This window comes from Globicephala melas, chromosome X, assembly GCF_963455315.2.
Source record: "Globicephala melas chromosome X, mGloMel1.2, whole genome shotgun sequence".
Lineage (NCBI taxonomy): Eukaryota > Metazoa > Chordata > Mammalia > Artiodactyla > Delphinidae > Globicephala > Globicephala melas.
In genome coordinates this window covers 30,923,165-30,947,241 of record NC_083335.1, presented here as the reverse complement: position 1 = coordinate 30,947,241, position 24,077 = coordinate 30,923,165, and the positions used below count along the sequence as shown (strand labels likewise).

Genomic DNA, 24,077 nt, shown 5'->3' with positions numbered 1-24,077 from the left:
GCACTCTGTATATACCAAGCATTTGGGAAATATTCAGTACCTTAAAACTCTATCACAATGCAAAACAGAAATGAGAGAGAGAGCGATTTCAAAAAATTCAATTTCAAAAAATTCAATTTCAAAAAATTCAATTTCAGAAAATTTGGGGTCACATTACTTAAAGGTTAATAAACCTATACAGCTAGCAGGCCAGGAGTTCCAGGGGTCCTTTTGCAAGGTCCAGCTCTGTCCAGATTTGGTGCCACATGGTTGTTATAGCCAGTTTATTGGGGCAATTCTGGTAGGGACTGCTAAGTTTATGGCAGGGATTCCAGAAATCTTTGATTAGAAGAGCTTGCTATGCACGTTCTGAACAGGGGAATTGAAATACTAGGTCCCAAAGACCCACTCAGCCTCCAAGGATGGGATTGCCTGTGATTTCCCTGCCTAGCCATGACCTCTCCCTTCCACACTCCTTCTTCCTCTCCACAATCCCTTAACACACTAAGAACAACTTTAGCAAGCCCTGAATTGAGAGTAATTTGCCAAACATGTTATGTCTTAATTCATATTACCTTGGGGGTTTTAATGTTTAACAAGGATAGGTCTACTTAAGGAAATGGTGGTGCATCCTATCACTGATTACAAGTGATAGTAGAGGATGGTATTCTGGTTTACATCTCAGTTTTAGCTCTTTTTTCCCCTTTTAGAGATAGATGATCAGTGCCAATGATCGTCAAAGCTATAGTTACTCTGCCCATGGGCTTACCTCTCCATTATATTATTTTAGTCTTTTTCATTCTAGAATACTGCAATATATTAGTGTTTTTCAAATTGAACGTGCAAATGAATCACCTGGGGATGTTGTTAAAATGCAGATTGCTAATTGAGTGTGTCTGGGTTGGGGTCCGAATTCTGCATTTCTTCTAATAAGCTCCCAGGTAATGCCCACTCTATTGGTCTGTGGACCACAGAGTAGAACCATTATGAATAATATTAGATATTGATCCAAATTAAAACTTGATTGTAATCTGTAGGTCATTATTCTCTAAATTTTAAAGTAACTGTCTATAACTAGGTTGCCACGTCTTCTCCTAGAAGTCAACTGTCAATTAGTCTGAAGTTTGCATATACTTTGAAAGGCTTCTTACTGATTTCAGAGGCTTGTGCCTTTTGGTCTCTGAACTAAAAAAAAAAAAAAAAAAAATCACAGCATCAGAAAGTAGGAAATACTGCCTGCCAACTAGTATAGGAAACTCTCAGGCTTGTATTGTGTAGTTTGTGACATCTGAATATTTCGAATATGATCTCTAGTCATTTCATTATTTTCAGCCTTTTAAGCACTGCATTCCTCCTACCTTTTGATGAAACGTGAAGCACACATTTAGACTATGAATGTATTTAAAACTTCTTGCTTCTTATTAATCCTCTTCACAGGTTATTTTTAAAGCCAAACAACCTTATTCATGGTGAATAATTTCATCCCAAGTGCAATGTTAAAAAAAACTAGAATCTCATCTTCAAAGATTTGACAATATCTCTATGGCTCAGTGAAAGTCACAAAATCACATTGTTTTATGAATACATCACAGATTAGATTCTGACCCCTCCCTTGACTTTTCTACATGCAGCACTCTCATCTTGGATTGAGGAATGTTAAAGAGAAAAACCACAGGCCCAAAAAGGCATAACTTGTGCTAAAGCCCATGATACCAAACCTAGATTTAACAACTAACCTAACTGAAGTTTTGACCTTCCCCAGAAATGTAATCTTAATCAACCAGCCTGGAATTTTCTGGTCAGCACCAATGAGGTCATCTGCCACATGGGCCCTCTACATCCCCTAAGAGGAAGAAGAGGCAATCTGCATGATAAAACCCTTTCCTTTCCCTTCCCCCTCAGAAAAGATGTCTTGGTCTAAAAATAATCTTTTCTTTTTTCTTTTGCTAATAGGACCTTGTCCCATCCTTCTTCCTATAAAAACCTTTTATTTTGTACAACCCCTCAGAGCACCCTTCTACTTGCTAGATGGGATACTGACTGATTCACAATCATCTAATAAAGCCAATTAGATTGTCAATTTAATTGGTTGAACTTTGTTTTTTAACAAGAAAAAAAATCTGTTAATAGGATTCAGATAATTTGCTAGTAGTTGAGGATTTTAATAATCTAATGCTTATTTAAATACAACAATGCTTTCAAGATAAGATTTATTCAACATTTGGGGAAAAAATTCAGTTTGATAAGACTCTTGTTTAACATTTGGCCATAACCCTGGAATTTACTGAGTCAGCACTGTATCACCTGATTAGAAGAAGCTTCTTTTTTGGTATGAAAAATCTGAAATTAAGAAAGAGCTCCATTATTAACAGTCATTAATGACACAAACTATTTCACTTAGATTAATAACTCAGAGAAATAGACAAAAAAGCATTCAGCAGAGAAATAAAGCAAAACATTTCACACACATTCACAGTTCTCTTTATCTTTAAAAGACCTGGCATTAAGATATTTTTTTTCTCCAAGTCACACTTCCTCCTTAAAGCTCACCAACCCATAGTGGTCCCTCCATCTTCTGAAATTCTATAGCATTATCTGTATAACTCAAAAAGCAATCAGATAAAATCAGCTCATAATGAAGGTTATATTTTTTTGTATAGATTCTAGCTCCTCCAACTAGAGTGTGAGCTCTTGGAGGGTACGCACCAAGTTTTTTTAATCTTTGTGATCTTTTGCCTGTGGCACACTAGTAGTATATCTCAGTCTATGTCCATTTTAAGTCACTCTTTCCTTTCCCCAATCCTGTTTTTCTCCTGTAATTCTCATATTTTTCCTTTATCTAGAGGTAAATAGTGTTTCATGTTCTACAACATTATTCTTATATTCCATTCAAAAGTAAATCCACCCCAAAACGTAGCTTTTTAGGGTTGATTTTTTAAATTACTGTACTTTCCCTGAAGACATTATCATAGTCTACACAACATCAATGAACACTCACAGTGTACAGGCAAAATTATAAAATGTAGGCCCATCAGTTCTAAATGCAAAATATTTTTTATCTACTATCTCAGACTAAACATTGTAATGTCACACAACTTACCGTTTTCAGCAAACTTTTTTGCTTATACAAAATAAGGCAAGTTATTAACAAAACAAGTAATGAGACAAAAGCCAATGGTATCATGAAAAATATTAAGGTTTCCTTCCATGTGTTACCTAGGATTAAAATCACCAAAAAGGGGGGAAGGGTTAGATGTGTACAATTATTTTAAAAACTGAATTATTTTATAAGTAAACTAGTAAATGGTGAAGAACTGAGTCAAACTTGGCAACTTCTGCCATATTTGCCAGTACCTAGATACCATAGTGATGCTTGAGAACAGCATTCCTTTCATTTGTGCACTTTTTTGCTGTACTACTTTACTGAACTGTGACAGCTCTTTATTTTGCTTAGAAAAATAACTACCTAAAGCCCCATTCTTATTTTCTTATATGATTTTGTTTAAAATTTGACCTTGCGAATTTTTCATAATAACAAAACGATAAAACATTAGCCAAGTGATTAGATAAACATGTCTTGTGTATGTATCTCTTAACTCTCAATAACTCAAATGTTTACATTATATCATACAATGATGTAGTGAGTGAATGCAGGTCTTCAATAAAAGTCTCAGTGCAAATAATGGAGCTAGTCTTTAAAGGTCATGTTTTTAAAGTTGCCTCACATTCTGGATCCTAAAGAGATGAGGTTTTTCTCTTCTTTTTTTTCTTTTCTTTTTTTAGGGATGAAGTTTTAATGGTTCGTCTGCATAGCAAGAAATGAGCAATCACTAGATAAACTTAAAAAGTACACAAAGCTTGTCCTTCTAAAACTAGTATCTCCCACATGTTTTGAAATACTATGGAACACTTTGAATCCTAGGCCTATATCTATACTCAAACCTACCTCCAACCCCACATTTTTCTTTGTCCTATTCCCTTGGGATCTTATTTTCTACTAGAAAATTACCAAATTCATAGGCTCAGTTCAGTTAAGAATTGCAACGATATAATCCAGAGAAATGACTAATAACGTAAGTTTTTTGGCATGCAAAATTAACAGTGGGAAAACAGGCTTCTTTTGTGAAGTTTCAGTAGAGTTAATCTTATAGTCATTTCCAAAAAAAATTATTGTGCTATTTTTCTATAACTTAAAACATCCAATAAGAAATGTCCAAAAGAACTAAAGACCACATGCATCTCAGGAAAGTCGTTGTTCCTAATCTGAAATTTATTAAGATTCTACCAAGAGATACCCATCAAGGCAAAAGAAATCTGTCATAAATAACATGGTTAAGTGTATATTTAAAAAAATTAAAAAAACAAAAACAAAAAACAAAAAAATAACATTGTAAATCAACTATTCTTCAATTTAAAAAAAAAGATTGCATATAAAATACATAAAAGGATGTATATTTTGAGGATATGCCTAAAAACTCACCATATCTACTTTAAACCATGCACTGAATAATAACAAGATATAATTCAGGGCATGACTTTCTCAATGTCAGTTCCACAGAGTCTCCAGATTTTTTATATTAGTGACAAAAATGAAAAACAGTACAAGTAAGTATTCTTTCTGATTCCATATATCTTTAGTTAATTGAGTTCTTCCTCTCTCTTCCTATTTTTTCTCCATGGCCCTGATTATATGATATATTTGGCTTCTTTATTTATTGTCTATCTCTACTCAACTTGGGAATAAAATATAAATTCCATGAGGACAAGGATTTTTTTTTTACTGCTATATCTCCAGTGCCTGAAAGAGTCTGACACATAGTAAGTGCTTAATAAATATTTCGTGTATGAAAGAGAACAATGATACCACTATATTAATAGGGAGATTACAGTCAAACACAAATTCTATTATAATGGAACAACATAAAAGGAGATGATTGATAGAAATGCCATTATGTTTGCATCTATATCTGTATATGTATTTATATACCTTTATGTGAAAGAACAATGCTGAGTTAATCTCCTTCAATTTCAAACAACTATTAATATTTTCTATTGATAAAGCCAGTATACTGTGAAGTACAATAATATTTTGCCTCATTCTCAAGATTTTTTAGTTTATATTGCTATTTTTTGTCTTCTATGAAAGTTTATTTTCTTTTTTTAATTTTTAATTTTATATTGGAGTCTAGTTGATTAACAATGTTGTATTAGTTTCAGGTGTACAGCAAAGTGATTCAGTTATACATATACATGTATCTATTCTTTTTCAAATTCTTTTCCCATTTAGGTTATTACAGAGTACTGAGCAGAGTTCCCTGTGCTATACAGTAGGTCCTCGTTGGTTATCTATTTTAAATATAGCAGTGTGTACACGTCAATCCCAAATATATTTAATTTAAACATGTCTTTTATCATAAGTCACTTTAAATCAGTGTTGGAAGTGAACGGAATGTTCATTTTACTAATGATGACATATTAATTAGAAAAATATTCACTAGGCACAGTACCAGACACTCAAAAACAAGTGTATGCTACCTATCCTTGCTTTAAGATTTGTTCTCTTGAACATTGAAAGCATAGGAAAATATTGATTAAAATAGGCTTCCCCGCAAAGAACTAGCATATTCTCTTTACTGACAGTCAGAAAAACAAGATGTTGATGACTGAACTATAACAAGACTCTTAAACTAGTTAAAACTGAACATTAGATTTTCCATAAATCTATGTTCGATTGTGGTGATTGCTAATTTATCTTCTCTGTTTATAGACTATATGCAAGAGTATTTTGACTTCCATAATTACAAAATACACTGAGAGAAAATTATTTTGCTAGCCAATAGTTAGCAAAATAGTTTAGTTACTGTTCTTTTTTTAAATATATTTTCTTCAATAACCATGTCAACATATTTTATGATTGTTCCTTCTTTCTAAAATTGTATAAATGGATTCCTTTAACTCTCAATAGGGAAAAGGCACAGACTATAAAAAATTTGAATAATGAGCACATAGTTTTTCAAACCATATAAAGAAGGCACACAATAATGTCAAGATTCTGATAAAGTACATATATACTTGTAAGTAAAACTTCAGAGTAAATGTACAACTACAATTGGTACTAATACACGCAGATTTGGTTAACATCTAGTTAGTATATAAGAAGCTCGAGAATAGTGCCACCATACTTTGGAGCTAAGACTACCACTGGAAAGTAATCCACTAGTAAAATCAAGGCAAAACAGGTAAGATTAGTTTGTCAAATGAAAGTAGGAAGAATCAAACAGAATCTATTAACTCTTGGAATGTGGAAAAGATACAGCTCAATTAATGTTATAGACATCTATAAAAATATGGAATATAGCCAATATTTTATAATAACTATAAATGGAGTATATATAACCTTTAAAAATTGTGAATCACTATATTGTACACCTATAACTCATACTTCAATAAAAAAATAATGAAGATTTGACCCTATGACCTTCATAACCAGTGTCACTGAACTGTAGTGACCTATGACATCCAGTAAGGCATCTTCTTCCTCAAACAGTGCTAGAAATACTCTAGTTACTGTTATTTTATCTTATACCTTTCCAGCATTGTTCATCACTCCACTCACTCCATATTCCATCATCTGAGCAATAAATATTTACTTTGCTCCTTACTAAAAAGCATAATTCGTGGCTTTCATTTGATATTCTTGTGATGTTTATTTCATTTTCAACTGTGGTAGTCTGAAAGCCAAGGTAAAAATGAGATATCATTATTTGATCTAACTGCAGCTAGCCACACCCCATTTGATTTGTCATTTTCTAAGTGGGTTTTGTTACATGAAAGAAATGCATCAAATGACTAGAAAGGTATATACCAAAATCCTAACAGTGGTTATCTCTCTGTATGGTGTTTTATTTTTCATTTTTCTTCTTTATTTATATTTAAATTTTTTTCTATAGTGATAATGGATTACTAGTAGTAAAGGGCATGTGTGACAGGGCAAAATTCCTAGGTAGTTTTGGTGCTTATGACACCCATTTTGGATTAGTGTCAAATTTCCCAGATTCCATAAATTGGAAAATGCTATATATACTGAGTTAGCAAAAAGAGTCATCATGTGAATGTTGTTTCTATGGAAACTGTAGAGTTCGTATACACAAAGCTTCTTTTTTCCCTTATTCTTATTTTGGTTAATCATCATAAGACCAGTGTAATAGTGCTCGGGGCTTGGCATGAAACTACCCCTTCCAATATGAGAATACACAAGGCTGGATGATCTCAAAACAACCAAAAGAAAAAAAATCACTGAAGTGATTACTTAAATTTTGCATCTCAAAGAGCTGAAGAGTGTTTCTCATCCAAAATACCAGCTTTTCTTTTGTTGTAACTTTTCTTGGGAGACAGCACAATGTAATGTAGGTTAAAGTGGACTGGGAATAAGATCTGGATTCTAGTTCTAGCTGTGTAATTTGATTGTAAGTCAACTCACTTCCTTGGGACTTGTAAATATATTCAACTCCCAGTTTTCTCATCTGTAAGTGAAATGAATTGATTAGAAATAATGGCTCACCTACTTGTCTCCACCACTCCCTAAGTTGGAAACCAATGAATAAAATTAACATATAACGCAGTGGGGCTAAAGGCATCATCACATTGCTGGCGCTGGGGGGTAATCAGTCTTGGAACCATGGCTTACTTCCCCAGTTAGCCTCTCTTCCCTGCTACAAGCAATTCTCTGGTAGCCCTGCCAGGCTCTATTCTGACTTTGACCTGATAGTTGCTCCTCAAGAAGTGGTTTTTATGTTTGTTTGTGCTTCTTGCTTTGTGTTCTTTTTACATGAGGCCTCTTCGCAATCCGTCTTATGCATGTGCTTGACAACTTTAATTTTTTGACATAATATTGGAAACAAGTGACTAGATTATCTCTAAGGACCTATGTAGCTTTAAAATTGGTATAACTGATTGATAATACTTTCAGACTGCAAGCATCTTTCTTTGTCCACTAGATTATTTGATTATTTGGTTTTCTGGAAGTTAAACTAAGGTACATGTCATGTTCTATTCTTCATGTGGATAGCAACTGATTTTGGTTCTTATGTTTGCCATTTTATTTAAAAGGCTATGTTCATGATTTTCTCAAATAAACGCAATATCCATACCACCCAGGCAGTATCATCTTCTATGAATTCAATTTCATAAATGAAACACTTTGCTGGAATAGGTCCTTTGGGAATGCTCCACTTCAGGTTAATTTCCTCTGAATTCTTCACAGTAAGACTAAGGTCGTCTGGTGGCAAAGGTTTAACTGAAAAGCAGAAGGAAATAATTTCAACATGGAGGTTATTAAAGTTTAGCAGTGGCCCTTATCAAAAGCTAGGGACACTTACTAACAGAAGCCTCCAGGATAAATTAGGTGGCTCAAGACTATTCACTATAATGAGAATTAAAATCAAAGCTGCTTGCCAACCAAGATTAGTTTATTAAGAAACCTGGTTATTTGGGGAACTCATTTTTTGATAAGTCACATATTGACAAACATTTAAGTCCAAGAGAAAAGTTAGATGATCCAAATCATTACAGTCATTTTTCCATTTTATAACACTAGAAACAACTACCACAACATATTACTACTACTATTTTTATTAATAGCTAATTCTTATTTAGAGCTTATGATGTGTCAGGCAGTGAACCAGGAATGTTACATCATAAACTTATTCATGTCTCACAATAAATCTATGAGGTGGTCCTCTATTATCCTCATTTTACTGATAAGGGAATTGAAACACGTTAAAAGTAACTCGCCCAAAGTCATACAGCTAGAAAGTGGTAAATTCAAGATTCAGACCCAGGTATGGCTGACCCTAGAACCTGTCATTCTCATAACTGTTAGGACTGAGAACACAAACTCAGAAAATATCCACCCATTTGCCTATTGAGGCCTGGAATAAGTGATTCCATAATTACTCCATCACCAACACTGGACAAAAATACTTTATAGCAGGGGCTTCCCTGGTGGCGCAGTGGTTGAGAGTCCGCCTGCCGATGCAGGGGACACGGGTTCGTGCCCCGGTCTGGGAAGATCCCACATGCCGCGGAGCAGCTGGGCCCGTGAGCCATGGCCGCTGAGCCTGCGCATCAGGAGCCTGTGCTCCACAACGGGAGAGGCCACAACAGTGAGAGGTCCACGTACCACAAAAAAAAAAAAAAAATACTTTATAGCAGAGAGACTCAAGCTGGGAAACAAATTGTGAGTTCTAAATGAAAATGATACTTTATACTCATTCAATTCCTTATCTTCCATACTTTCATATTTAATCAGTGCTTCCTCATACTCTGTTGGCCCCCAGTTTTCTGGCTTTGCATTTCTGTAGGTATCTCCTTTATCTCTATCTCTATCTCTTCTCTTCCACATGGTCAATTGTAAATGGCCTAAACTGGAAACATTCTGAAGTTGTTTGTTTACCTCACCTATATTTTGAAGGTGAAAAATGAAATAGCTGGGTCTGATAACTTGGGATTCTGATGATCCATTAACACAGATGTAGAAATCTTTACAGTCTGATGACTCCAAGTAGGGAAATATGCATCCAATATTTTTTCCGTTAGCCTTGATGTAATCAGCACACTGTAACACATGGTCCAAGCCCTCATACCTGTGAAAAGAAGTGTTGTAAGAACTGTGTTTACCAATATCTTCTAGTAGCATGGTATTCAATTTTCAATTATTGTAAGATACTAGGTAAATTAAAAAATCATTTAATAACATACAATACTCATTGAGCACCAACTATGTGCCAGATCCTATGATAAGTGCTAGGGCTACAATAGTAAGGAAAGTAGAGATAGGCCATGATTTTACAGAGCTTACAATCTGGTGGGAGTCTTTATAAAATCTCAGATATAAGGCAAGAATTCTTACTCATATACTTGGGTTATGTTGACTCATGAACAGGATTTGAGAATCGAAGAATAAGATTCCTATTAAGAAAATATGGGGTTTATATTGATAATCCTAAATGATACTGCTTTTTTTCTATTGTACTGGAGAACTTATTAGAAGAAAACAGATTTTTTAATAAGAAAACAGATTTAAAAGCAGACTTACAAGATGGCCAAAAAGCACATGCAAAGATGCTCAACATCGCTAATTATTAGAGAAATGCAAATCAAAACTACAATGAGGTATCACCCCACACTACTCAGAATGGCCATCATCAAAATGTCTACAAACAATAAATGCTGGAGAGGGTGTGGAGTAAAGGGAACCCTCCCACACTGTTGGTAGGAATGTAAATTGGTACAACCACTATGGAAAACAGTATGGAGGTTCTTTAAAAAACTAAAAATAGAACTACCATATGATCCAGCAATCCCACTCCAGGCATATAGCTGGAGAAAACTAATTCAAAAAGATACATGCACTCCAATGTTCACAGCAGCACTATTTACAGTAGCCAAGACATGGAAGCAACCTAAATGTCCATCAACAGAGGAATGGATAAAGAAGATGTGGTACATATATACAATGGAATATTACTCAGTCATAAAAAAAAAGAATGAAATAATGCCATTTGCAGCAACATGGATGGACCTGGAGATTATCATACTAAGTGAAGTAAGTCAGACAGAGAAAGACAAATATCATATGATATCACTTATATGTGGAATCTAAAAAAATGATACAAATGAACTTATTTACAAAACAGAAACAGACTCACAGACTTCAAAAACAAACTTATGGTTACCAAAGGGGGAAGGGATAAATTAGGAGTTTGGGATTAACATATGCACACTACTATATATAAAATAGAAAATCAACAATTACCTACTATATAGCACAGGGAACTCTACTCAATATTCTGTAATAACTTATATGGAAAAAGAGTCTGAAAAGGAACGGATATATATATATGTATAACTGAATCACTTTGCTGTACACTTGAAACTAACACAACATTGTAAATCAACTATACTCCAATATAAAACAAAAATTAAATATAAAAGATATATAAAATTTTTAAAATTTAAGAGAAAATTTTTTGACAAAAAATAAAAGCAGACTTACAAAATATCATTATGTTTAATAAAATGAATTAAAATCCTCTGAGGATATAATACACATCAAGAGATAAACCTCAGAAAAGCCAACAGGGGCTCAAAAAGAAAAAGAGGAGTTGTTTGGCAAGTAAATATCTAACTTCCCATTCTCCTAGACAAGAAATGTTGCCATATCATTGAAAGTTAACCTCTTTTCAGTAATAAAGCTAATGGGAATTAGGGGAGAATTTCCCTACTGATTTCCAAAGGAACAAATGCCTGGTTTATTTTCCTAAAGAATAACTTGTAATACAAATTGACATTATCTTAAAAGCAGCCAAAATCCCGTTTGCAATGAGGCTAATCTAGCAGCTGATAAGGTGCTGGTACAAATATCAGGACTCTACTGAATTCACTTTATGCCAAGTATTTATTTTAGGCCAAGTCTGCAAAATTGTACTCTCTGGTTTAGTTCACCTGGTTAGAGTTTGGGATATTTGCCTTCTAGGCTGGACTTTACATAATTTACTTTATGCCAGTGGAAAGCCTCACGGTACCCTTATTTTCCAGTCTCTAAAATGTCAATATTTATTCCTCTCTACTTTACTAAGGTGAGGATAAAGTTATGTTAAACATGAGCTACAATGAACAAGAGGGCAGGGACTTTGCCTTATTCATACTTCCTTTTATCTAGAACAATGCCTGGCATTTAATAATTGCTTAATATTTATTGAATTTATTTAATTAACAAATAAATTAGAACTTAGAAATTGACCCATCCAATTCCAGATGAGGAAACTGAGACCCCAAAACAAGAAATTGTTTGCCCGAGACCACTAAGTTAAGTGATGCCATAATATGGATTAGAACCCAGTACTCAGGAGATTGTTAATAGCTTATACCTTATTGCTTATACATTGTAATTTTCTAAAGAAAAACACCATGATAATTTGTGCCTGAGACTCAACAAAGAGTAATGCTTTGTCCTCTCTTGTTTTTTCTGTTATTTAAAAATGCATAAGTTCTGATACTTGTCTATCAACTTACCGATGTTATTATCATCATTTGGTTCATTCATTTAATGACTATTTAGCGATAATCTACTATGGGCATAGCACAGCAGAGACGGTCAAGAGAAGTATCAGAAATAGTTTGTGCCCACCAATCTCTTAAAAATTTAAGAGAGGAAGGAGACAAAAATTTAAAGGTCATCTAGACAAAAGTAGTTAAGAACTATAATAAGTAACAGTTCAGAGAAAAACTGAACGGAAGCTAATGTGAGCAGTAAAGGGTTAATGAAATTGAATACCAAATGGGTCTTGAAGGATGGATAAGGGTTAGTGAAAGAGAGAGTCAGATGGTATTCTAGGTACCAATGCACACAAAGGCATAAAAGATCAATCATAACATGGATAGAAAAATATGTAGAGATGGGTCTAAATGGAGCAGAACATTCACATTGGTGGTAGTAGAAGGTAATGTTGGAAAGGCAGTGATGCAGTGAGGCAGAGACTTGAATGGCCTAGACTTTATCCTGGAGGCAATGAGTAGCCACGGCAAGTTTTTGAGCAAAAGAATGGCATATGAAAATAGAAGAATAGGAAGATAAATCTGGCTACAGTGTGCAGAATGAATAGGAAGGGGAGAGACTAGAAGCAGAGAGACCATCATTTGGGAGGCTATGGCAATCATCCAGGTGTGGAACGAGGTAACCCTGAAGAAGAGTTCTTACAGTAGAAATGGGAAGTAAAGAACAGATGTGAGACCTTGCAAGGCAGTGTCATTGTTGATTATGGTGATTAATGTTACCATGAAAAAATTAAGGAATGAAGGAGATAGAAGATTCAAGATGGTTGTAAGTTTAAAAGCCTTAGTGACAGTTAACAAACGTAGGGAAGTCAGAAAAAGGATCAAAAGGCAAGAATATGAAATATGCCAAAACTTTTTAGGTTATAACTCCATCTATCTAAAAGATACAAAATATTTAATCCAGTACAGAAACAATGACTGCATTCCTTATTATCGCCCATAGAGTGCCTTCTAGTAGCTACAGCCTAAACCTACTTACTCCCATTGATAATCCCAAATAATTGTAAATAAACTTCATCATAAATACAACTCTGAAAAGATATAATGAATTTAATTTAATGAAAATACAGTTACTCATACTGTGAATTAATTTTGATAGATATCTTCCTAATATGGAATTCTTATTATAAAAATACTTACCAATAAAACAAGTTGTAATTGGTATCAGAATGGACACACATGCCAGGTTTCCAAGAGCAAAGTAAATGTTGCCGGTTGTAATATACACAATCCATATCCTGAATTTTAGTTTCCAGATTTCCTAAGAAATGAAAAAACTGTGAATGCTTGAAAGACATGACGATGAATCATATGGGAAATAACTATGCAATTTTATTTCATTTCCTTTGACCTCTCCACTTGATTTAGCAATCAACATAATCAGGAATATTCCAAAAGGAAGTTGTTGCAAATCACTTCACTGTAAGTGGGACATGAAAAATCAAAAACTTTTGAGGGCTTATTTACTGGTACTAGTGTAAGCATATGCAAAAGTACTAAATTAATAATTCTAGGATGCTCTGAGCAGTTGCATAAATAGTCACATGCATATTTACTAATATGAGCCCCAAACTGGGAACTATATTAACCTAATAAGATGTAGGTTTTGCCACATGTGTTTGCTGATATAAAGAATTCAAAAAGGCCAGTCACCCACTCCTAAGAAGGATTCTCTTTTGTGCCACATTCTCAATTGTACATGTCATCTGATGTATAAAGGTTAAGGGACTTACTTCCCATATAGATTGTTCTGAAAGTATTAAATATGAAAAGAGAGCTTTGTTTTAACCTTGTGGTGATATCCAATAAGTAGCTTCTGACCATGAACTTTGAACTTCTGATCCATTTGTGCATTGCCCTAGCAGAAGTGTGTGTATCTTTGCTTCAACACCTTTGTTAAGATCAAATCCATCTTTGTAATGTAGATTCTTAGTAATGATGGTCTGTTTGATAAAAAGATGAGACAAAGTTAAGCTTAAAACAATAATGGTATCATGAGCCACATTAATAAGGCTAAAAAGTCATTAACACCCTGGAGAGTTCCCAATATCTAAGAAATTCCTGATGATTATCTGATAAAATGTCCCAGATATATTTCTGGCAGAGTTCACTTCTGCATATTATATCATTTGATGAGATCATTTGAATCTTAGCATCTCATTAAAAAAAATTCTGGAAAAAAAAAAAGGCTCTATGGGAGGAACTTTTGAGCTATAACCGTCAAGTTGAAATTGAGAGAGAATTTTCATGTACCATATGCCTATTACATGACAATTTATCACATTTCAAATATCATATGAACTCTTCAGGAATCATATAAAATCTTGGAGGTAACTGAAGAAAGCCAGACAAAGTGCGACCTCCTGAAGGACTAAAATCATGTATCATTTATCCTTCTATTACCGATACCTAGCTAGTGGAGTGTTTGGAGAAAAAAGTTGCACAATGAATGTTTGATTTGAATTGTCCCTTGAAACTACCTAGCTGAATTAGGAAGGTAACAGAATGCCTTGTACAACCAAAATCTTTGAATAAACATGCTTGTTGACTATGTAAATAGTTAATTCAGTAAACCTTCACTGAGCACTTAATACAATATATGCACAGAACCATGCTGTGTTCTGTAGGGAGAGTACAAAGATAAATAAGGCTTGATTCCTACAGAGCAAAAGCTCACATAGCCCAGCAGCATATATAAGACCCATATACAGGTATATAAGTAACTTTGAAATATGGTAAAATGTGTAAGTACTCTTCAAGTCCGTATTCTATGGGACCAAGTTTTCTTTTTTCCTGTATTTCCAATGGTAGACTTAATACTGGGTGGGGTGAAAACAGATGTTGCAGGATGCACAGGAGATAGCAGCAGGCATGCAGCTTATTATTTTTTTTTCTTAAGAACTTTTATTCCATGATACAATACTTTAATGAGTCATAAATCAATCAAAAGCTGATTTAATGCAATGGACATTGTAATTACTCTTTCAGAAATAACTGAAATGTCCACTCTTTTCCAATACAAATAAAAGAATTGCCATTTTATGCCTAGATAACTCAGGAGGAAAATGTGGTGAAACTGTGAAGAATATTCTTTTTTTTTTTTTATTGGAGTATAGTTGCTTTACACTGCTGTGTCAGTTTCTGCTGTACAGCAAAGTGATTCAGCTGTATACGTATACCGCCTCTTTTCTGGATTCCCTTCCCATTTAGGTCACCACAGAGCAGCGAGTTAGTGTTCCCTGTGCTATACAGTAGGTTCTCATTAGCATGCAGCTTATATCTTAATAATAGCTATTGAGATACAGGAATAAAAGTAGACACTGACATCAGGAATCACAAGAAAACTAATAATCATTCCAATATCTTAAGTGCATGCTTTACTTACCTTCCAGCTTGCACTACCAATGTTTCGATACTTTAATTCATATTCTACTGTGCATTCCTTAAAGTTATCCAGAGACAGTGGAGGTTGCCATTGCAAATAGAGATAGCCTAAATATCCAGGATCCACTATTTCAAAATCCTGAGGAGGATTAACTGAAAAAAATCAATAAGATATTTTAATTTTTATCCTGTATCTTATGACAAAGATTGCTAAATCTAGATTACTTCCATATGTCCATCAACTGATGAATGGATAAACTGTGATATATCCATACAATGGAATATTATCCAGCCATAAGAAAGAATGAAATACTGATACATGCTACAACATGAATGAACCTTGAAAACATTAAGCTAAGTGAAAGAAGCCAGCCACAAAAGACCACATATTGTATGATTCCATTTATGTGAAATATCAGAATAGACAAATCCATAGGGACAGAAAATCGATTAGTGCTTGCCGGGGGCTGGAGGGAGGGGAGAATGAGATGTGACTACTGAATGGATTTGGGGTTTCTTTTGGTGGTAATGTAACTATTCTGGAATTTGATAGTTGTGGCTGTTACACAGCTTTGTGAATATACTAAAAACCACTGCCCAGTATACTTTAAAAGGGTAAGTTTTATATCCTTTAAATTGTATCTCAATAAAGCTGTTTTTAAAAATCTAGGTTACTGCTACATAGTTGTCCCTTCTTTAAGGAATTGCATATGTAAAATGTGACTTAGCCAAGCTAGGTAATAAGTTTTCATGGAAATAAGAAATTCAACATGGAGTTATCTCTGTGGTCATATAGACAAGAATTTAGTCTAGGATGGGAACACTTTATTACCTAAATCTCTCTCATAGCAAGAATCAGTCAGTATTAATCCTGTGTTTACCATATGTAAATAACATCATGGCCCACACGAAAAAAGGGATAGAAAATATAAAATATGACTACTATGGCTAAGCGCCTTAAGAATTAGGAGAACAGGCAGATCTTGTTGGTCCATTCAGGATAATTGAATCCTCTAGTCAACTGAAGTTCAGAGGTATTTGTAGAACATGGCAAACCAGAGCCACTCTTTGGAAGGGCTCAAGAAAAAGTGGCAGGCAGCTGAGTAGAGTGACAGGAAACAGCCTGTTTTATTTTGAGGGGGTGGGGGCAGTGGGAGGCAATGGCTCCCTCATCTGGAGATTTAAAAAGCAATAAAAACAAACAAATTATTCTATAAACTTACTAAACCTACTAGCAAATCTAGTACTATAGTACTGTCCTCATGTTGCCTTTCTGCTAACAATTTCCTCTCATTTCTGCCCTGTTGTTCATTTTAATACTTCACTTCATATTACTTGTTGAGGTGAGGAAAACAATCAACAGAAAGAAACGGTGGCACAAATAATGATTTGAAATGGGACCTGCATGAACCAATAAAGAAGGTTTCTATTGAGGATGAAATGACAATACTATTGTTTCAACTTTTATGATTAGAAATCTTTGTTAAATGCATTGTTCTAATTACCTTCTGCAATGAAAAGTTCATTAGACATGATTTAATAATTCTGTAATTATTTTAAAATTTTATTTTAAATCTCTGTATTTTTAAAATTTATCTAATTGTCTTAAAAGTTAAGGATAGTAATAAAGGAAAGTTTTCAGTTAGTTGGGTACCAGGCAATGAGGCTTCGGATAATTAACTTCTTTGTTAGAAAAGACTACACAGAAAGGTATGGAAAGTGTCTTTTAGTTTGGCTTTTATCCCACAAAATGTTTATTATCATCAGTTACCTTATACATGAGGCTGACTAGTAAGAACATATCTTTTGTGTATGGACTCCCTGAAATATTTCCAATAACAAGTCATCTACTTGTTATGCACTTTTCATAGGGTAGGTTGAAAAGGCAGTTAATATCCCTAATTTTAAAACTACTCCATTCTTGGTTTACCTTTTATCTCAGCATTTGAAGACAAAGTAGAGCCGAATGCTGTGCAAAGAAGAAGGGTATACAGGCATCTGATATCCAAATGAATGAAAGCCATTTCTCCAAGATTTAATATCTTCAAATTTCTACTCTAAGAAGGAAAAATATAGCAGTTTAACTTTATCAAACCTCAAAAAGGACTAAATGTGACTAAAAATACATTTGGGAACTCTCTGTGTGCTTTCTAGCAAGACTTGTGAAAACTGTGCCCCTTTGAACCATTTAAACAGAAAAAAAATCAAGTTTGGAACCAAAATAATTGGAAAGGAGGATTTTAGTCTCATTCTTCTTATGAGAGCAAAAAAAAAAAAAGCAAAACAAACAAACATATCCCTTCAACCCCCACCCCCGCCACACACACACACACACACACACACACACACTTTTCTACACATCATATGCTATGACCAGGATTTGAAAGTTATCTGAATAATGACAAAGCTCAGAATCTACATCAAAACCTCAGATAACTCAGAACTTTGCTTCATTTCTTCTTAAATATTAAAATCATCATCATCTTCTACTCTCCTATCCGTTCTACTCTTCCCTGTTATTTCCTATATCAGTAAATGGCACCATCATCTTCCCAGTTGCCCAAAGCAGAAACCTGAGAGTTTGCCTCAACTCCTCCCTCTCCCATCCAATCTCCCCTTCCTAAATTGAGGATCTCATCATCAGGGGTCTCCTTATCCAGTTTTTCCTGTCTCCAAACCATTTTCACACCACATACAGTAAGGACAAATCTGAATTTACCACCTCTTTCTTAAAAGAGCACTTCACTGTCACAGAATACAATTTATTCATCTTTTTATTATTGAAGAATAATAGTTTATGATTGAAACTAAACTAATAGTTTATGATTGAAACTAAAAGGATTCATGTCTCCACATATCCATTCAATCAAAAAATACTCTCCTTTCAATGAAACATCACTACTTGCAGTTCTACACTTCTCTTTGAGTCTATATTCCTAAAACCAACAATTTCACAGGAAGTTAAGGATTAAAGGTCACTTACCCCAACAGTCAGGGATTACCTTTCTTTTCCCCTACATAAAATAATTAAGCAGGACAGACCCTCTCCCTGCTCCACCCTCTTCATCTTACCTGTTCCATTTGTAGTGTTCTCATGTTGGTAGGCTTCGATTATTACATAATGGAACCTTGGGGTCAAACTGTTAGAGCCAGCAAGTATATTGGAGGCAATGCTAGTCCAATCCTCCTTCATATATTGGGAAGTAAAACTCAGACTTACCCAGGATTACACAGCAAGTTAGTAACAGAGCTGGAAGTAGAACAGAGATGAGATTCCCAGTCTAGTGCACTTCCACCTTACTATGCTGGATCCCACACGTTTGACTCAGGATTATGAAAGTTTTTCCTCTGAGACTCCAGCATTTAAGTCTTCCTTCAATTAGCTAGCCAGGCTGAATCAACACGATGCTGTTTCTTTTTCTATGTCTCATAAACTCATAAGGGGATGCCATTTCTCTTACTGAGGTCCAGTAAATCTCTCTCCTCAATTCCTCCCTCCCCACCACCAGCCCACTGCTGCCTTCTAAGGCATCTGTAAATAGTAAGTAGGTTTCGTCAACAGAAAGCCATATTTCTGCCATAGAGCTGCTTTTACAGATTGAGGTGAACAGACGGGTTACTTTTGGATCCAAGGCAATAGGTCTGACAAAGAGAAATCCTTTCATATTACCTATAAAGACTAAGACAATCAGGCTTCCCTTAAAATGCTCTCAGAGAGATCTTTTTTTTTTTAATAACTATCTTATTTTAATTTTGGCTGCATCGGGTCTTAGTTGCAGCACGCGGGCTCCTTGTTGCAGCACGTGGCTTCTCTCTAGTTGTGGGCTGCGAACTCAGTAGTTGCAGCACGTGGGCTTAGTGGGCATGTGGGATCTTAGTTCCCCGACCAGGGATGGAACCCACGTCCCCTGCATTGGAAGGAGGATTCTTAACCACTGGACCACCAGGGAAGTCCCTCTCAGAGAGATCTTAAAGTTCTTTCCTTAAATATTTCATAGCCCTGTGTCATGTACAGCATAAATGCTAAGAGTTAAAAATACCTTGCTTCTATTCTATTTATATGCTACTGAAATTTGATTCAGGCTATCAAATAGCACATTCTGGATTAGCCAAATACATTAAGCAAAGGTAGGAAATGGGATAGCTGGCTTCCTGAATCACTTACCTAGAAATCCACAAAAGGAATTCCTGAATCAACCTTAGTGTCCCACCTAGACTTTCTTACCCAAATGAACATGAAGACAATTCTTTCTTTGGCTTGTGGGTTACAGGACTGTCACTAGTGCAATGAGGTATTTTGTATACTATATGGTTACCAGAGGACAGAGTTTTTCACAAGAGGGGAAGGGATCTGAAGACAAAGGGAAGATGGGGGATGGAAATGCAGAGATACAAAATTTGAAACATTTTCTGATATACTCCCCACCCCCAGTCCACAGTTAACAACCACTCATCTGGTCATTTTATTTTAAAAAATGAGGAAATACCCGGAGAGGAAAGTGAGTTATCCTAGCTCACACAACTTATTGGGGGCAGAGCTAGGACTGAAAACCAGCTCTCTTAAGTGCTTTCCACTGACTAGCAAATGAACTTTCTTGTTATAAGGAGTCTGTCCTGAACCTATGTTACCAGAAGGCTCCCTGCGAACCTTCCTCAACCTATTGTCACCACCCATACCATCAACCCCACCACATAGTTTTATCATCATCACATTTTTAGCAGAGTAATAATTCAATAATCTTTCATTGTGCACTTTTTTTTTTTACCAAATACTATCCCAGCTGAATCTTGTCTAAGACACAAGGTACAAGTGATGAATCATAACATCTGTAATAATGAAAATAATACCTCCTACTATTTATTTACCCTTCCCAGCATCCCAGGCACTAGCCTGTGCTAAACCCTTTACGTGCATAATCTCATATAATACTTGGTCAGCCTTGGATGTATGTACTATTTTTATTCCCATTTTAAAGACCAGAAACTGAGACAAGGAGAAATTAAACAACTCCCTGCAAGTTACCACAGGCTATAAATGGTGAAGCTTGGATCTGAACCCAGACAGCCTAGTATCAGAACCCTTGATAACCACTACACAAGTGTAACCCTTGTGGAGGACAGCTTCCTGTTTCTACCCACTCAGTTTCCCACAACACTGTTACTTAGACAGTTTCCCACTAAGAATCTCCTTTGGAATGGCAGGCCTAAAGTTATTTCCTGGTTTCAGCCTCACTTCCCCACCTCTTCAAAGCCATGCTACATAATCCCTTCATTCTAAGAGTTGGCTGAGATAATCCTTGCATTATTGCAGAAACTACAGGTACTTACCAATAATACAGTTTCTCAAGAAATGGATTATCACAGGCAATTATCACAGCCCCTCTTTTCTTCCCCTCTCCAACTGAGAGACAGTTACTGAAACTCTAACACTTCCCTTCCTGTCTGATAATCAAGCACACTGAAAAAAAATAGATTGGTATTCCTGAAACAGCCAGTGGGCCAGGATACAGATTCTGTAAGTCACAAGATAGGGGAGGTTACGGGTAGGGCTAAAAGCCATCCAAAGCAAACTTAGACTCACAGCGCAGTGTTGCAAAAGTTGACAGGACTAAGTAATCTTTGAATAAGCCAATAGATATATAGATGAGGAGCTTGTATACAGGCACAATAGTATAAATATCAACCTGGATTTCAGCCCTGCCTCAACCACTAATGTGTTTGGAAGCAAACTATAACTCAGTTTTCTTCTATAAAATGGAGGTAATGACACCAGCCTGGCAGTTTTAAGATTAAATGAGATAATGTATGTAAAAGTGAAAGAGAATAGTAAATTGCTCTATATACTTTGCAAGGGGTTTGTTTCTGAGCACCTTGTTACTATGAAAAAACTTGAAAACAACTTGCTCCAAACTACACACCTGCTCCTACTAATTCAGCAAATTTGACTTGTGCACAGTTGATAAGTAGGTACTTATTATTAACCTCTAACTTCTACCACCCTTGTTGATCCAGTAGCTGCCTTTACTGGTCTTTGTCTTAGTAATAATAATCTATTGCATTTGTTTAGCTTTTTATAGTTTACCAAGAATTTATTGAATTATTTTAACAAATCTGCAGACATGAAATGTTGGTATCACATATTTACAATCAGTAAAATTGGGGCTTAGAGGGTGATGTGACTTGAACAAGACTCCACTGCTGGTACAATCCACACTGAAAGGAAAGGTAACAGAAATAAGGAACAGAAATATGTTGTAAAGCTAATAATGCAGTCCCTTACATAATACGGTTTTGTAGAAAATTTCCTTCTCTGCCTGACAAAGAAAAAAAAAGATCCTTCCAAAGTATCTGAAATAGCCACAGGTTCTTGTTTTGTTTGTAAAGGCAGTGACCAAGTTACAAAGACAAATAATTATCTATTATAAAATGATGAATGGGGTTTTGCAATGTCACTAAAGTGGCTTCTAAGAAAACCTCCTAAAGGAAGTATGGCCATGTCATTTCTGTTGCCGTTGTTTAGAAAAAAAAAAAAGTTATGAAATTTGATACTTTCTGTATTATTTAAAATATCTAAAAATATCATCCAAAGCAATTAGAATAGGGATAAGAGAAAAAGAAAATGGGAAAATAGAAGAGAAGTAATGCTTGAGGAGAGAGAAATGGAAAAGTAGGGTTGATACTGGAAAAGCTTTATCAAAAGTCCAGGCTCTTGTTCAACTTGTCCAAAAGAGTTTGGGCAAGGAACACAAGACACCAAGGAAAAATAAACACACACACACACACACACACACACTGAGGCTGAGGAGCAAGGAGAACAAAGAAGCAGTTTATTTAGGGCAGAAGCTAAGAGTGCCAGCGTCCTCACAAGTGAGGAGTGCCCACAGGCTTGTTGATCCCCCTTTTCATCTTATTTTTAGTCCTTTGAATGGGTGGGGGTTTTTTTGATTAGGAGCAGAATACTCGAGGGGAAGGTTTAGGTGTGGCCTGGATTGCACCAGGTTGCATCAGCTTCCGGCACACTTGCCTCCTGAAGCCACTGTACATGCGTTCTAAGAGCTGTTTGCCCTTATATTTTCCCTTACTAGTTGAGCACCACACCTGGAAGGTTGTACAGGCTCATCAGCAACCTGTGCATTTTTATTTGCGCATGCTCCACTGTTTTCATGTTCAGAGTTTCTTGCTCAGATGCTACAAAGTTTCTGTTTTAGATGCCATTCTGACCTGCGTCATGGCCTCATTAAATGCAAAACAAGGAGGTGGCTTTGCCTTGTGCCTAATGCATATACATAAGGAGGATGTCCTTGGGCCCCACCCTGTCTTCCCTGCCTTAGGGTGATTGCCAAGGCTTAAATGTTGTCTGGGGGTGAAATGACAAATTTATATGATCTTACAATGAGAAGGCATTGACTAGGAGATCTGGCACCAACTTTGGCAGGGGATTTAGAAAATGATAATAATAGGGACTATAGTTTATCTTACCAGGTGTCAAGCTCTGTGCCAGATGTTTGATATGGATTAGCTCATTTAAGTCGTTGATAGTTACAATTATTATTATCGCAATACTGTATTATAAATGAGTTGTTTGAGGCTCAGAAAGGTTAAGTAAATTACGCAAGGTCATACAACTTAAGCAAAAAATATGTGTATATCTAATTCTAAAGACTATGCTCCTATTAACATATCTCACTTTAGTGAAACTCAATTTCCTCTCCTATGAGTTATCCCTGGGATATCTTTCTGTTTTATCAGTTAATCTGGTGTGTATCCATCCATGGTTTCAGGATGTGACTCAAAAGCACTGGCTTCCTGAATAACTTGTCTCATTTCAAGGAGACCATCCAACATGTACAAATGTCTATTCATAGTTCCTGGAGTACAGCCATGACTCAGCATCAAAATCAGCACCTCTGGAACGGGACAGATCCTGAGGCCTGACAACATTTTAAGATCAATACATAGCTCAATAATAGTACAATCAGTCTATGAACTGTTGGTGAGTCAAATCTAATTTAGATAATAACTAGCACATAATATTTCACGCAGTGGAGTAGTTTATAAAGAATGCTGAAGATGACTTTGTGTACTTTCAAACATAAAAGGACTTTGAATCAGACAGATTCATCATGCTTGCCCCAGTCAACTGTCATTTCCCACAAAAATACACAAAGAAGTTAGGCACATGCTGAATGATAAAAATCACTGCAGACGAATGAAGTACAGGTAGGATCTCTTTTTAACAAATACCACTTTAACATCCAGTTATATATAACATGATTATATTTGTGTCCCTGCCAACATTACATACTAATATTGTTTCTTGATATTTATGAAATATGTTCAATAAATCCTGTAAAACATAAGTAGTCATTTTATTCCCAAATCCTTTTTGTAGATGGTTTCCTGTATGACATCCTGAGTTCATCCAGCTGACAAGTTTCCTGAAGCACTGTCAAAGCTACAGAATTCCGTTTTGAGCTACCACAGCAACTGACAGGTTTATAGTGTTCCTTCATGAAGCAGTTTACACATTTCAGAATCTGTCCCTGAACTGGGCAGATCAGAGCTTTTTAGCTTATAATTCCATCCAAATAAACCAA

General features: G+C 35.4%; 1 protein-coding gene across 1 annotated transcript; it reads right to left on the bottom strand.

Moving 5' to 3' along the window:
• Positions 1-2,268: 2,268 nt before the first annotated feature.
• Positions 2,269-17,504, bottom strand: IL13RA2 (interleukin 13 receptor subunit alpha 2). Its single transcript, XM_030835845.2, has 9 exons — positions 17,411-17,504; positions 15,482-15,633; positions 13,886-14,039; positions 13,237-13,357; positions 9,439-9,623; positions 8,130-8,275; positions 6,566-6,710; positions 3,080-3,195; positions 2,269-2,319 (listed from the first exon to the last, which is right to left on the bottom strand). The coding sequence occupies exons 1-9, from the start codon at positions 17,502-17,504 to the stop codon at positions 2,269-2,271; spliced, it is 1,164 nt and encodes a 387-aa protein (XP_030691705.1).
• Between the last annotated feature and the right edge of the window lie 6,573 nt (positions 17,505-24,077).